This window comes from Jaculus jaculus, chromosome 4 (genome assembly GCF_020740685.1).
Source record: "Jaculus jaculus isolate mJacJac1 chromosome 4, mJacJac1.mat.Y.cur, whole genome shotgun sequence".
Classification (NCBI taxonomy): Eukaryota; Metazoa; Chordata; class Mammalia; order Rodentia; family Dipodidae; genus Jaculus; species Jaculus jaculus.
Genome location: NC_059105.1, coordinates 62,822,670 through 62,837,163, shown reverse-complemented (window position 1 = coordinate 62,837,163; position 14,494 = coordinate 62,822,670). Strand labels below are relative to the sequence as shown.

The 14,494-nt window shown below is 36.3% G+C and overlaps 1 protein-coding gene across 2 annotated transcripts in view; it reads left to right on the top strand.

Moving 5' to 3' along the window:
• Mtx2 (metaxin 2) overlaps window positions 1-14,494 on the top strand; it is a 65,569-nt gene that overhangs the window by 16,881 nt on the left and 34,194 nt on the right. Inside the window, exons 2-3 of one of the 2 annotated variants that reach the window (XM_045147688.1) lie at window positions 4,049-4,096; window positions 5,680-5,726. In XM_045147688.1, the coding sequence (XP_045003623.1) occupies window positions 4,049-4,096; window positions 5,680-5,726 (95 nt within the window). Of the gene's footprint in view, window positions 1-4,048; window positions 4,097-5,679; window positions 5,735-14,494 lie in introns of those variants that run through there. The other variant, XM_045147689.1, reaches the window with a different exon arrangement.

The following is a 14,494-nucleotide window of genomic DNA, read 5'->3' as shown; positions in this document are numbered from 1 at the left end:
TGGTTAAGGTGCTTGCCTATGAAACCTAATGACCCAGGTTCAATTCTCCAGTATTCACATAGGCATCTGGAGTTTGCTTGCAGTGACTAGGGGACCTGGTGTGACCATTCTCTCTTTTTCTATTTGTCTCTCTCTCAAATGAATAAAATATTTTAAAAATAAAATTTAATCTTTTAAAAATAAAATTTAATGCATATTTTGATATGAATATTAAAATAGTAATTCTATTTTTTCTAATTAAAATTTATTTATTTATGAGAAAGAGAGAAGGATAGAATGAGCATGCCAGGGCCTCTTGCTGCTACAAACTTCACATGCATGTGCTGTTCTGTATATCTGGCTTTATGTTGGTACTGGAGAATCTAACCTAGGCCTTTAATCACTGAGCATCTCTCCAGCCCAATAATTCTAATCTTAAAGAGTAAATTGATAAATGCTATTAAGTGTTTTGTTAGCTCCTTTCCTTGTTGCTGTGACAATATACCTGACAAGAAGCAACTTAAAGGAGGAAGGGATCATTAGACATAGAGTTTGAAAGTATAGCCTGTCATGGTGTCAGGAACATAAAGCAGCTGATCATACCAGCTCTGCAGTCAGGAAGCAGGGAGCAGTGAATGCTAGTGCTCAGCTTGCTTTCTACTTTGAATTCAGCTCTGGATCCCAGCCTGTGAAAATGGTGCTGCCCATGGTTAGCATGGGTGAGTCTTCCCTTCTCAGTTAACTTAATCAAAAGATTTGCCCAGAGGTTTGTCTTTTGAGGGGATTGTATATCCTGCCAAGTTGACAAACAGTATTAACCATCACACTAAGAGTTATATACTGCTTTGGAGTGGAAAGGATATAGTAGCCTCTTTTCCATGAATGAATGAATTTCTTTAAATTGGATAGTTTTACTTTGGGAATCTTGCAATGAATAAATTAGCTTGAAGTGATCATTAGACAAAAATTTATAACTTGATAAATTCTAGCTTCCTATTTTCACATAGATTGTTATGGGTGCCATTGTTACTTTTAATAAATAACTTCAGGTACATTGAAAATTTCAGATTCTAGGAATTTACTTTCCAGAAAGAGATAAGCTATTAACATAACAATATGATAGAGTAGAAAATAATGTACGACATAAGACAAGTACAAACTGCTTTGGATAGTACAGATAAGGGAAAAATTAGATTCATTATAAAAGCCTTCTTGATGGAAGTGACATTTAAACTTGGTCTTGAAAAATCATGTGATTGGGTATATGGCAGTAAAAGGAATATACCAGGGGAACAATTTGAGCTAAGTCATAAAGGTAAGAAGTGTTCAGAGAAAATTTGACACACTGTGGTTGGACACAAAAATCTTGGTATTAGGTAGATAGGAGCCCCTATCAAAATTAATTCATATATATTTCTTCCCTAGCCTTTTCTTTGGTCAATAAAGATGATTTTAGTGAAGGAGAGTCAAGGCCTCAACTGTGGCTGCTAACACCAGACTACCTGGCATATGAGCTTCAGGATTCTCCTGCTTCTGCCTCCCAGTATTATAGACATGTTGGTAATAGAGACTTATGTGCCACTGCATCAGGCTTAATAACATGGGTTCTGGGGATATAAACTCTGCTTATCAGGCTTGCACAGGAAGTACTTTTAAGCACTGAGCCATCTCCCCAGCCTCATTTTGAAAATCTCATTTCAGCATTATTAAAATCTTTCAGCATGTAGCCCCAAATAGATTTTGAAATCATATGTTTGTTAATTCCTTAAAAACATATATATGTCAGGCACATTAAAAAATATACACTAAGAATAAAAGTAGAGTTAAAAATAAGTTGAGGACTAGAGAGATGGCTTAGTGGTTCAGATGCTTACCTGCAAAGCCTAAGTACCCAAGTAGGCCAGATGTACAAGGTGGTACATGTGTTTGGAGTTCATTTGCAGTGGCTAGAGGCCCTGGTGTACCCATTTCTCTCTCTCTGCATCTTTATCTCTCTCAAATAAATAAATAAAATATTAAATAAGTTGAAATCTAAGACCCAGCTGCTTTCAGGCAGCTGTTTAATATTTTCAGACTTTTGTGGCTGAGAATAGTATTGAATATGTCTGGTAAAGTTCATTTATTTATAATTTCTTTGGGTTTTTAAGGCAGGGTCTTGCTCTAGCCCAGGCTAACTGGAATTCACTATGTCAACTCAGGGTGCCCTTGAACTCAAGGTGATCCTCTTACCTCTGCCTCGTATGTCTAGCCAAGTTTATTTATTTATTGTCACATAGTATAGTTTCCTTATCTTACCAGTCTATTCTTATCCTAAATGGTACAGATTAATGATAGTAATAAAAACCAGTCTTTATTCAGCCAACATTTACTAATTATTTGAATACTGGATTCACACTTTCATTTTTTTCTTCTTTTTTTTCTTTTTTTGGTTTTTCAGGGTAGGGTTTCACTCTGGCCCAGGCTGACCTAGAATTCACTATGTAGTCTCAGGGTGGCCTTGAACTCAGGAATCCTCTAACTTCTGCCTCCCGTGTGCTGGGATTAAAGGTGTGCCTCACCATGCCCGGCTATCCTTTGGGATTTTTATACATTTTATTCTTGGGCTTTGTTACTTCAGTAAGGTTTATATAATGCATATAATTGAATATTTGATGATTTAGGATCTTATAATGAATGAACCTCATTGTATTGTTTCTAGTATAGATATAAATGGTGTAGATTTGCTGACCGTACAATTTATCCTAAAAAGTTACGTTTTGAATAATTTGCTGATGTCAGCTTGTTTTTGTTTCCTTGACTTTCATGGATTGTGTTATACAGATTAATTGGGTTCTTATTGAAATTTTCCTTTATTAAAATATTGATAGTAAAATAAAACATTTAGACTCATTACCTTTCTGGCATATATTTTGGAACCTAGTAACTTTACATATATGTGTAATATTTTAGCTGACAGTATACCAAACTATGTGTGATCCATTATGGGATGATTTCCTGTTATAATCACTAATGTATCCCAGGGTAAGCTAATTAATATCTATTAAGAAAAAGAAATTAAGGATTCCCTTTAATTATTACCTCTCATACGATCACTCATAAGGGGAAATGCTTTAATGTATAAATTTCTTTTAAAAATCAACCATAATTTTATACTAAAAATGACTAATTGCTATATCAGAGACTAGATTATTATTATTTTTTCAGAGACTAGATTATTATAAACAAAAGATATCAGTATTAAGTTTTAGGCAATGTACTTTTTGCTAAGAACAACTGTAGTTGTGGTATTAGAATTGGTGATTTTGATACCTCATGGCTTTTACATAGAGAAACTAAGCAAATGATATTTCAACAATTCTGTATATTCATTAGTGGAAGCATTGTTTCTTAAATCGGAACCACTTCAAATCCATTGCTTTCCCTTAGCACTGGTAGGTGGCTAATATTCTTAGCATCTGGAATCTTCTGTAGATGGAAGATTAAGGGTCAAGCTTCATGTCAGATCTAAGATTAGCTTTGCTGACTATTTCACATGGATGTTACCACACTACTTTGCTTTGTTTTGTGGGATGGCAGTGGTAGTCTGGGTGGACAGTTCTTTTGTGGTCACTGGATTCCTCTGTAGTTGTTACATACTACCTTGAAAAGAAACGTAGTTAGCCTGATGCAAACATACTTGATTCTTTCATGCAGTGTGTGAAATTTTACTTTGCTTACAGCAAAATAGTATAGACATTGTTTCATTTTCTTTTGTACTGAATTAAACATCCATATTTTTATATTTATGAACATTTTGAGTACAGATGTTTTTAAAAGAGGCTAGTTTATTTTTAAAATTCTTAACTATTTTTGAATAAGACGTCTTCCTCTTTCCATAAAAATCCTTATCACTAAATAATAAAGCCAATATATTTAAATAGATTTACCTTATACAGATTATTATAAAATCGAAGAAAGATTAGTAAGTTTACTGTAGCATCTCACTTTAAATGCTTATAGCATTACTAGGTTGTTTGATTATTGGTGTTTTTGCTCTATGTGCCTAATTATCACTGTCTTGTTTCTTCAGCTACAGAACCTTGGCCTGAAAATGCAACATTATATCAGCAACTGAGAGGTAGGCTCTTGTTCACAATTAGAAATGACATTTTATCAAAATACATTTATAACAAAAAAGACCCTCTCCCCAAGCCAACTCCAAAACCATTACCTCCAAACTCATTAATATAATTTACTACAAAGAAAACATAAAACACAAAGAGGGTGGCCTTAGTCTTAGTTGTCCAGGAGATTTTGCCTAAACTTGTATCTGCCAGTGTAAACCAACTACTCATGGCCTATAAGGTCCTTAGTTTATTATTGACTCATTATATTGGCTGCTGTAGGCATTGTAAAATGATGTGGTGGCAGGAGCACTTGGCATATTTACTGCACCAATAGCTGAGCCAGCAGATTTTTGAAGTAAGTCCTGTAGTAAAATGGGCTCTCAGTAAGAAGGAACTGTTACAATGTACGGGCTAGGATGGTTCAGGCTCCCTTTAGCAGCTCTTCATATATCATCAGATCACATTATGGACCCCATTTGGGGCTCAGCAGCCGGCTACAGTTGTCAGAAGACTGCAAAGTAATGAAGACTAATAGGCAGTAGCGCTAGTCTTCTAAGCATGGAATTTTTATTGCAGCGAACTTGTCATCTTTCTTTTGTGTGACAGACCTAGACACACTGTGCAGTATTAACTGTAAGCTGGTTTATATGATTGTGAATGCTTTTTCTTTTAACTAGAGAGGTTTGAGCATGTACTATTTTGCTTTTTTTTTAAAATTTATTTATTTGAGAAAGGTAGAGAGAGAAAGAGGCAGTTAGAGAGAGAATGGGTGTGCCAAAGCCTTCAGCCACATGTGCCACCTTGTGCATCTGGCTTATGTGGGTCTTGGGGAATGGAAACTGGGTTGGGTCCTTTGGCTTTGCAGGCAAGTACCTTAACCACTGAGCAATCTCTAGCCTTATTTTTGATGAAATGAGGAACATTTCTTAAAAACTTAAAAATGAATTTTTTAACCTTTAAAAAAATATTTTATTCATCTGTGAGAGAGAGGGAGAGAGGCAGATAGAGAATGGAAACACTAGGGACTGTAGCCACTGCAAAGGAACTTCAGACACATGTGCCACCTTATGCATCTATCTTACTTGGGTACTGTGGAATAGAGCCTTGCTCCTTGGGCTTTGCATGCAGGCGCCTTAACCACTAAGCCATCTCTCTGGTTCTGAATGTGTTTTAAAATGAGATATTAAACTGAATGAGATAAATGATCAAATAAGTTTAGAAGAAAGAGGGTTTTTTTTTTTTTTTTTGTCCCCCTGAGGTAGGGTCTCACTGTAGGTCAGGTTGACCTGAAACTCATTATGTAGTCTCAGGGTAGCCTTGAACTCACAGCGATCCTCCTACTTCTGCCTCCTGAGTGCTGGGATTAAAAGTGTGCGCTACCATGCCCGACTAGAGGACAGAATTCTGTTACAATTATTTACATATTTTGATGTTTAATCAAAACTATTATATAGCAGCAATGGTATGGACTTTATTTTTACATTAGTATATGATATAATTATCTTTTTAAAGTAGGAATAGGTCTTAAAGATAAAAATAGTTTGCTTATTAGCAGTTATACTTTTGACTGAGATCTTTTATTGTATTTCCACAGGGGAACAAATTTTGCTTTCTGACAATGCAGCTTCACTTGCTGTGCAGGTAAATATGTAAGTAATGTCACTGTTGTGGTTTAAATTAGGCATTCCTCATAATCTCATGTTTTGAATGCTTAGTTCCCAGCTAATGACAGTTTGGGAGGTAGAGCTTTGCTAGGAGATGTGTCGGTGGGAGTATACCTTGAGGTTTATTAACCTCCAGTTTGCCCATTGTTAGCTGGCACAATATCCTGTTGCTGTTGTTCATTTGATTTTGGCCAGGAGGTGATGTCCAGCCTCTGCTCATGCTGTCATTTTTCCTGCCATCATGGAGCTTACTCTTGAATCTGTTAGCCAAAATAAACCTTTTCTTTCCACAAACTGCTTTTTGGACAGGGGCTTTGTGCCAGCAATGAGAAGGTAACTACAACCGAAAATTGGTACTGAGTAGTGGGATCATTGATGCTAGAAACCGGACTCTGTGGCTTTTGGCCTTCTGGAACTGATCTGTGGCAGAATATGGACGGATTTTAAACCTTGGCCTAAGAGACGCCTTGCAGTGCTCCAAGCAGAGCTTGGTGGACTATTTTGGTTGAGGTGAAAGACCTGAATATAATAGGAACTGTAGACTGTCAGGTTTGGCTTATTAGGAACTGTCTTTAGACTGTTACTCTGCCCATGTCCTGAGAACTTGTGCAGGGTTGCATTGCATTAAAAAAAAAAGTACTGGTATGAGCATAAGGTTATGACACAGAAAGAAATGAAAGTTTCAGGCTGGAGATAGAACATGTTCAGCTGCACTTGTTTGAGAGATTGCAAGTATTGAGATTGGGCCAATTGTTATGTGTTGCATAAAACATAAAAAATGCAGATTTCTTTTGATAAGAAGTAGTCTGAATGCTGAAGGATGTCCTACTCTTCAACATCAGCTTTATTACCCCCTGGATTAACACATTTGGTAGCCCACCTCGAACTATGGATTATAAAAAATGCGGGAAAGAGAGGATCATGAGATTTGCAATGCCATTTAGCGGCCTCTGGGTAGTGTGAGGCAGGCTTGTTTAAGCCCCTGAATGGAGGCCTGGTGGAGCCGTTGCATGGAAGAACTGTGAGTTGTAGTATAAACCTAAGTATGTTTTGGAGATACCAGGACTATGAGATAGCTGCCAAAGGGAGCTGTTTGGGATAGAGTTTTCCCTGGGCTTTGAGCAGCCCAGCTGGAAAGATGCAATTGGCATTCCACAGACTTACTATTTTAGATGTTGGGACTTGGACCTGTGGAACTTGATGTTTGCTCTGTTTGGTTTATATCTTGTATTGGTTCAGTCTTTGCTATGCTCAGTGCCATATTTTGCAGTGTGAATGTTTATTCTGTGCCATTGTAGTTTTGAATTTGTAGTTAACATTTAAGAAATATAGGGCTATGGGGATGTATGAACAGTATTGGGATTGATAAATCTTGGGAACTTTCAAGGTTGGACTGAATGTATTACATTTTAAAATATAGATGGCCATCAGCTTATGGTATCCATGGGTGCAATGTGGTAGTTTGAATTAGTTGTCCCCCATACACTCAAGCGTTTTGAGTACTAGGTCTCTGGTTGGTGGCAGTTTGGGAATTGAAGGCTTGCTGGTGGAAGTGTTGTTGGGGGTGGGCTTAGGATGTTACAGCCAGCTTCCCCCTTTGCCAGTGTTAGTCACACTTCCTGCAGCTGTTGTCCACCTGATGTTGACCAGGAGGTGATGTCTACCCTCTGCTCATGCCATTATTTTCCCATCCATCATGGAGCTTCCCCTCAAGTCTGTAAGCCAAGATAAGCCCTTTCCTTCCACAAGCTGCTTTTGGTACCAATGGAAGGTGACTGCATCACTGTTTTTCACTTGATAGATGATTTGTATTATTTTGAGTGTGTACTTTTAACCTCTCCTCCCTTAGAAGTCTGATATTTTGTGTTTTGAGCTTTCTCCTTTGACTTGCCACCACCAGTAGTATAATATTGCTTCTCTGTAGATTGTAATTTTATTATACAGTATTTTTAAGTTAGTTGTTTTCACTGTATAAAATAAAACTTCATTATTCTTTAAACAAGTTTACTTTAAAATGTTAGGACATTCTGTCTAGCAGTTTTGCTTTTGGTTAGATATGGTGGTGGTTTATTTGGAGTGAACATTTCATTTATAGACTCAGTTGTTTTTAATGTATTTTTATAGGTTTATTCACTACATAGTTTTAACCATCATTTTGCTCATTCTGTACCTTCTAGACTTAATCCCATCAGGCAGTCTGGAAGCAGACATGTTCTTCTCTGTTGCTCCTTATTTATTTGTTGACTGTATGTGTGCTTATTATCCCCAATACACTTATTGAATGCAATAGCTCTTCAAGTTGTATACCACAGTTGTGTAATCCAAAAAAAGTTTGTTGGCTCTGTAAACTTTAAGCTGCACTACCTTGAGTTTTTTAAAATTATAAACATAAATGTTTGTATAAGTTATAGTATATAGTTAGACAAACACTTTACATATTTAAGCTGCTAGTTTACTTTATGTAATTTGATTTACAAAGAAGTTTTTATTCTACGGAGCCTCAGATAATTCAAAAAGGGACTCCTAAGATCTGACATTTATTGGAGGTGAGACTATGAGCTCTTGGAGGACAGAAACAAAGGGAAGGAAGGAAAATATCAAGTGTAGGCACAATATTAAGCATTTAATTTGATGTCATCTCATTGTATTTTATTCAGTTTGATACTATTTGGGCTTCATAACAGTGTTTGATACTGTCATTCATTATGCCACTGTGTCATTCACTACATATTAGTTTTAACATAAGAAAGGAAAAGATGGGAACAAATGTGCTTAGACATCAAATTAGTGTATGAGTATCTGTTAAGTTTCTTAAAGATTTATATTGTACTACAATCTAAGTTATGTTTATTTTGTTTTTAGATTTTGCTCCATTTTTATTTTAACTTTTAGTAAACAGAAAATTTTACTTATGTGTAATAGCTATAGACTTTACATTTCTTTTTTAATCCCTTTCCTACTTTTTGATGAGAGAAATGGAATTTAAATTTTAAATAGGATTAACATAGTTACCTAACATAAAGAATGTACTGAATAGATAATTGTTGTATGAATGGTTTATATGTGTGGTGAGAATCACCTTGCTAATAAACAACAGCACAAATAAACTACTGCTGTGTATAAAATGATATTTTTAAAACTTTTTTTATTTTTGCTTATTTATTTATTTGTGATAGAGAGACAGAGAGAGAGAAAGAGAGAGGATGGGAGCACCAGAGCCTACAACTACTGCATATGAACTCCAGATGCATGTGCCACCTTATGCATCTCGCTTTTGTGGGTCCAGCCTTAAACCAGGGTCCTTAGGCTTCACAGGCAAGCACTTAACCACTAAGCCATTTCTCTAGCCCTAAAATAGTATTTTGAATGTTTGCATCTTTGAAAAGATAACTTTAGGGTATGGTGAATATTTTACTTGCAACACTGATTCCTAACCTCTTGTTAATTGCTATTTTGGGGATAACTCTTTCAAGATTTGACAAAAACTATAGAACATTTTTCCAGGAAATAGTCCAGTGCACATAGACAGGTTTACTGATGTCCTTATTGAAGCTATCTAAGGATTCCTTGCAAAAGGTTCCTAAAACTTTAAAAGTAATAGTTTAGCAAATACTGAAGCAATTTTCACCAAATAGGAAGGTATTTTTGGTAGGAATAGACTGATGGTTCTGTACTGGGAACTGTTTACCCTTCAAAGATGTGACATGTATGAATATTTATGGTTGTCAGATATTAGAGGAGTGCCATTGACATCAATTGGGTAGACCTCAGAGGTGCTCCTCAACATCCTACAATGCATAGGTTCCATCCTCCCAAACAAAGGATTATTAGTCCCATGTACAGATGGTGCCAAGGTTGAATAACCCTTAGACAGCTTCGTCAGTTTCTAGTACAAAGCAAAATACCAGTATATTACCATGTAAAAATTATCTCAGAAAAGAAAAAAGACAACTTAGTGTATGCTTTATTCAACTTTTATAGGTTCTATTAATTTTTTTTAACCATAGTTTCCAATTTAGTCATAGTTGTAACTGAATATAGCACCAGAATAAAAAAAATGACCTTTTAAAATAATAAATTTTTTTAACGATTTCAGTTTTTTTATCCTACATATGTCACTTAGATGATAAATTAACCAGCATATATTAAAAATTCTTGGTTTTCTTCAATATTCTTTGACTTGATAGCCGATAGTAGCCATGACTATAAATGTGTCTGTTCCACATATCTGATGTAAACTTTATGGAGTAATTTTCTTCTATATAAAGGACTAGCATCCGTTTAGAACCATCAGTTAAAGGCTTTATGTTTGGTGTGTAAATTTGATCAGAACTATGTGACAGGTATCCACAAACTGTTTTCTAGAAGATACCAAATACCAGGTATTTTAATAGTCTGCCAATTATGCCATCAGGGATTTGAATTTTACTTATTACACAGATTTGTTGTTTATTATATTCTGGAAGCTAAGTGGTTGCAGGTCATTTTTTAATGAGAGGAGCCTTTATGGTTTCAATTTGAAAGAAAATAAATTTTTCCCCTGTGGCTATTTCTTCTTTGGTTTGCTTTCTTTGTATCATCTATAAAGAATTGTTTTTGCCTGAAATGTTTGTGTGGTTATAATGTAATCTTGTTGAATATAGTGAAAAGCTAATTTGGTATGTTTCCATGATCTGTCTTTTTGTCTGCACATGTGCAGATATAATATTGCATACTTGCACATATATGTAAAAGATGGAAATTTTCCATTTAAAAATGTTGTTTTGGAAGACTTAGGCTTATATTGATTAGTAAAGCAAAATTGATAATTCTGTTTCTACTGTCTCTTACCCACCTACTGCCCAATAGATAATACAGTGTTAGCTACATAGTAATTTTAAATTTTCTAGTAGTACTATAAAAAGTGAAGTTAGTGTTAATATTTTTATTTAACCCAGCATATCAAGATATCATTTTATCATGAAATCACTATGACTGTTGCTATTTTTACTTTTTTCACACTGACTTCATAGTCTGGTATGTGTACTTAGATGCACATTTCTGTTGTGCTGGCCCCCGTTCGTGTACTCAGTAGCCAAATGTAACTGATGGCCCTTGTATTTGTGCAGGTTTAGAAAGACAGTATGGACAAGTATATATGAGCCCTATAAGTTTTCTAGAAATAATTTTTTGAAAAAATCTTTCTTAAAAAGTTTATCAGGCTGGGGCTGGAGAGATGGCTTAGCGGTTAAGCGCTTGCCTGTGAAGCCTAAGGACCCCGGTTCGAGGCTCGGTTCCCCAGGTCCCACGTTAGCCAGATGCACAAGGGGGCGCACGCGTCTGGAGTTCGTTTGCAGTGGCTGGAAGCCCTGGCGCGCCCATTCTCTCCCTCTCCCTCTCCCTGTCTTTCTCTCTGTGTCTGTCGCTCTCAAATAAATAAATAAATAAATAATTTAAAAAAAAAAGTTTATCAGGCTGGATAAATAGCTCAGTGGTTAAGACCCTTGCCTGCATCTGCAAAGCCCAACAACCTGGGATCAGTTCCCCAGTACCCACATAAAGCCAGAATCACAAAGGGGCACATGTGTCTGGAGCTTGTTTGCAGTGACTGGAAGCCCTGATACACCAATCCTTTCTCTCACTTCTCGCTTTCTTTGCAAATAAATTACTAAATAAAATATTTTAAGAGTTTATGTCTGTACTTATTCAGTATATGCTGTATTTTTTATAGAAAAGTCCACAAGATAAATGTGCCATTTACCTCTGTTCCAAGTACATCATTTTTTAAGTGGAAGTCTTTGATTCACATTTTCTTCTCTATAAAAATAGAGATATTATAGATTTTGTCCTAATGAGTTATGGTAACTGAATGTGCTAACATATGTAAAGCATTTAGAAAAATACCTGACATATTTAAATTTGTGATGGATTTCCTCTGCTGATTTTTAGACAGGAGCACATATTATCAATTTCAAAAAGATAATAGGACTTTGAAGGCTTGATAATACCTATAAACACCATTGATAATCAGTGTTATAAGATTTTATGTTTTTATAAATATTGCTACTAATTTTTGAAACCATGCTTTCATGCTATGCCTAAATTTTTTTTTTTTTTTGGTTTTCCGAGGTAGGGTCTCACTGTATCCCAGGCTGACCTGGAATTCACTCTGTAGTCTCAGGGTGGCCTCAAACTCACAGCAATCCTCCTACCTCTGCCTCCCAAGTGCTGGGATTAAAGGCATGCGCCACCACGCCCGGCTATGCCTAAAAATTTTAATGTTGAATGCATACACAAAATTTTATTTGCATAATATTGAGTGAAAGTTGTTTTAGAATTTAATATTTATTAATATTTTTTAATTAATTTAAGAATTTAATACTTATTAAATGCATTTGTTACATAACAAATTCTACTGAGCTTTTATATAGAGTGTCCTTACCAAAACCCCCAATACAAGGTAGGACTGTTATTATTTTAAAGATGGCAGAAATAGCTGGTGAAATGGTGTACATGTATGTAATCCCAACACTTGGGAAAATGAGGCAAGAGGATCACAAGTTGTAGTTCATCCTGGGCTATACAGTGAATTCTAGGCCAGCCTGGACTACATAGTAAAACCCAGTCTCAAGGCAACCAGGAAAGAAAAACAAAACAAAAAGATGTGGCAACTAAAGCTCAGAAATGCTTGAGCCACAAGTTATAAAGGTAAATAGAAAACAACAGTATTGGTGGGATACCATGTGTCCCTGGCATGATACTGAACACCTGATTCTTCACTGATTTAGTTCTTGCAGCTGCATGCTGTTACTGCCTCATGAGCCTCCCACTTCAGGTCTACTAATTCTATTTCCCCACAGACGAGAAAGGAAAGGCAGAGAGGTAAAACAATTGCCCCAATAAGTAAACATTTAATCACATATTATTTCTGACATTTCCTAGCGAATTGTTTTACAATTTATAGTTTATATTAACATAGGAAAGATGAACATGTTTTGGTTTTATTTCTTTTATATATATATATATATATATATATATATATATTTTTTTTTTTTTTTTTTTTGAGGTAGGGTCTCATTCTAGCTCACGCTGACCTGGAATTCACTATGTAGTCTCAGGTGGCCTCGAACTCATGGTGATCCTCCTATCTGCCTCCCAAGTGTTGGGATTAAAGACATGCGCCACCATGCCCAGCTCTTTTGTATATATATTTTTTAACAAGAGGGAGAAAGGGCTGGAAAGATGGCTTAGTGGTTAAGGTACTTTACTGCAAAGCCAAAGGACCTTGGTTTGATTCCCCAGGACCCATGTAAGCCAGATGTACAAGGTGGCGCATGCATCTGGAGTTTGCAGTGGTTGGAAGTGCTGGTGTGCCCATTCTCTCCCCACCCCTTGCCTCTTTCCCTCTCCCAAATAAATTAAAAAAATATATTTAAAAAACAGAGAGAGTGAGAAAGAGAGAGAGAGAGAGAATTGGCGTACCAGGGCCTCAGCCATTGCAATTGAACTCCACATGCTTGTACTACCTAGTGGGCATGTGAAACCTTGAGCTTGCCTCACCTTTGTGCATCTGGCGAACATGGGATCTAGAGAGTAGTACATGGGCCCTTAGGCTTTGCAGGCAAGCACCTCAACCACGAAGCCATCTCTCCAGCCCTGGTTTTTCAATATTAAAAAAGTTTTAGTGTGTGTGTATGCATGTCTGTATGTATATGTGTGTTTGGATGCATGTGTGGTACAGTGCATGTGTGGCAGTCAGGGAACTGCAGGGTGTCTGTCCTCTTCACATGCTTTGAGATAGCTTCTCTCATTGTTTCGCTCCAGGGAAGGGCATTCCTAGCTTTAGGATTCTTCTGACTCCACCCCCTATTGCCCTCTCTAGACATGTGCCACATTGCACCTGGCTTTTTATGGTTGATGGGCTTGTGGAACAAGCACCTCTAACCATCTTTCCAGTCCCAGTCTGTCAGTGTTTGAAATGAGATAAAAGCTGTGTTACATAATGAGATAAATGACATACTGAGACAAATGAGATAAAGGCTGTATTACATAATGAGCCTCATTATGTAATGCATGAGAAACTCTTTTGAAGAATATAAAAGATATAGAAATATAAGATAATGTTGTATGGGGCACTAATACCTGATTTGGAATTAGAGATTTTTACACTTGTTTGGTGAATGTCTTATGTGTTATTTAATACTTTCTTGTAACTTTTAGAAAATATTTCATTTAATATGTTATACCAAGTAAAACAAATTGGTTTTTCTTTTTGTATTTGTTGATATAGGTATTCTAAAAGTTTGAATTGTCTTTAGAGTGTCTCAAACTGATAAATACTGCATGAAAAAGTAATCTTTTGGGCTGGGACAGTAGCTCACTTGATCAAGTGCTTTTTGTACATGCATGAGGACTTGAGTTTTTACCTCCAGAACCCACACAAATGCCAGGCATGGTGGTACCTGCTTGATATCCCAGTCCTTGAGAGATGGAGATGGGTGGATCCCTGGAGCAAGCTGACTCACTAGACTAGCCAAATTGCTGAACTCTGTGTGGGTTCATTTTACTGAGACTTTGCCTCAATAAAAAAGGTAGAGAGAAACTGGGAAAGACACTGATGTGTGGCTTCCATGTGCGCCTATCTACACACATACAAACACACACACATACAAAAGCATGCACCCCACACATGTGCATGAAAAAGTAATCTGTTTTTACATTAATGAAGAATAATATTTAACGATTGAGGATATAGCCCAGTGGTGC